Below are 2294 nucleotides of genomic sequence, written 5' to 3' on the forward strand. Positions count from 1 at the left end.
AATGTAGACATGACTGAGACACATCTCCGGTCAATAACCAATAGCGGGACCTGGATGCCCATATTGGCTCCTACATATTCTACGAAGATCTTTATCGGTCAGACCGCATAACAACATACGTTGTTCCCTTTGTCATCGGTATGTTACTTGCCCGAGATTCGATCGTCGGTATCCAATACCTAGTTCAATCTCGTTACCGGCAAGTCTCTTTACTCGTTCTGTAATACATCATCCCGCAACCAACTCATTAGTTGCAATGCTTGCAAGGCTTAAGTGATGTGCATTACCGAGAGGGCCCAGAGATACCTCTCCGACAATCGGAGTGACAAATCCTAATCTCGAAATACGCCAACCCAACATGTACCTTTGGAGACACCTGTAGAGCTCCTTTATAATCACCCAGTTACGTTGTGACGTTTGGTAGCACACAAAGTGTTCCTCCGGCACACGGGAGTTACATAATCTCATAGTCATAGGAACATGTATAAGTCATGAAGAAAGCAATAGCAACATACTAAACGATCGGGTGGTAAGCTAATGGAATGGGTCATGTCAATCACATCATTCTCCCAATGATGTGATCCCGTTAATCAAATAACAACTCTTTTGTTTATGGTTAGGAAACATAACCATCTTTGATTAACGAGCTAGTCAAGTAGAGGCATACTAGTGACACTTTGTTTGTCTATGTATTCACACAAGTATCATGTTTCCGGTTAATACAATTCTAGCATGAATAATAAACATTTATCATGATATAAGGAAATAAATAATAACTTTATTATTGCCTCTAGGGCATATTTCCTTCACTTCTCGCTTAAATTCCTAGTTAAGAACTCTTTTCCCCCTTCGTTCACCGCTGCAAAGAGTTTGTTGTATCGAGCATCGAAACCTTGGGTGGTGAAGGCCACACATACATGGGTAAGGTCTTTGCTGAGCTCCTTGCTCTTACATGCCCGGTAAAAGTTGGCCACGAAATGCCTCATGCACCATCTGTGGTGAAGCTTTGGAAATCCTGGAATAATAATGTCCATTGCCTTGAATATGCCATGGTGCCGGTCCGACATGATGCATACCTCCCTAGCCCCAATCACGTTGTGCCTAACATGACCCATGAACCACTCCCAGTTGTCTTGGTGCTCGGAAGACACCAAAGCAAATGCACACGACAACACGTTGTCGTTTGATGAGTGCGCCATTACTACCATTAGTGTGCCCTTGTATCTACCGGTCAAGAACGTGCCATCTATAGACAAGACCGAACGACAATGCTGAAACGCCTCCACACATTGTCCATAACTCCAGAAGGCACGGTGGAACACTCCCTCGTGATCCTCGACCACATGAAACATGCCCGGGTTATTATGTGCAATCGCGGCCAACAACCTTGGGAGCTGGTTGTATGCTTCTTCATAACCACCATACAACATCCTAATAGCATTTGCCTTTGCCTTCCATGCCTTCCCATACTTGACTTCATAACCAAATTGTTTTTTCACCGTCCGCATTAGAAACCTCACTTTCACAGTGGGATCAAAGCCTATATCTTTCATCCATTTGTATCCGAGATACTCAGATGTGAGTTGACGGTGTGTCGTTCGAAGTTGTTTAGATGGCGGTTTGCACCTATGAGTGGCAACACAACTTCTTAACACCCATTCTTCGGTTTCTTTAAGCTTTCTTGCACGAACCTTCCATGTGCATCCTTCATGCTCACACTTCATGGTGTAACGCAACTTCATGTCAGAGTGCTCAACATAAATCGGCCTATGGTTCCGAATGGCATAGTCAGCCAACCAAAACTTCAGCATAGGCAAGCTCGGAAACTTCACTCCTTTCTCCAACTAAGCATTCTCGTCCTCATTCTCCACCCTTGGTTCTCCTGGATCCGGGCATGGTGTTGGCTCAATCACCGTCATTCTCATTCCACCGTCAACAACAACTTTATGGGCAAGGCTGAGATCTTTAAACAAGCGAGTTCTTTTTTCTAAGCCAGTCAGCTCAAAGTGGATTTGGTTTTCCTCCTTTGTGAATCCATCCTCGTCCAACTGTTCAACTGGACCCTCGTCATCCGAGTCATACGCATATTGACGCCTAAAAGGCAAGTCATGATCCATGTCCTTTTGCGCTATGTATGCATCCAAGTCACCAACATCATTACCATGAAACCCTTCCTCTTGCTCTTCCTTGTCATCATAAGCATCTTCATCCTCTTGAATTACTTCGTCACTAGCAATCACCTCAACTTCATTTGCTTAGCTAGTTGGTGGTTGGCTAGAAGCATTCGGGGCATA

At 44.4% G+C, this 2294-nt stretch overlaps 1 protein-coding gene across 1 annotated transcript; it reads right to left on the reverse strand.

The window, feature by feature from the left end:
• Positions 1–806: 806 nt before the first annotated feature.
• LOC147977983 (uncharacterized) lies at positions 807–1508 on the reverse strand. Its single transcript, XM_087514613.1, has one exon. It carries the CDS (start codon positions 1506–1508, stop codon positions 807–809), a length of 702 nt encoding a protein of 233 aa, XP_087370739.1.
• Between the last annotated feature and the right edge of the window lie 786 nt (positions 1509–2294).

The sequence above is a fragment of the Triticum urartu genome, chromosome 3A (genome assembly GCF_056163025.1).
Source record: "Triticum urartu cultivar PI428250 chromosome 3A, HENAU_Tu73, whole genome shotgun sequence".
NCBI classification, from domain to species: Eukaryota; Viridiplantae; Streptophyta; class Magnoliopsida; order Poales; family Poaceae; genus Triticum; species Triticum urartu.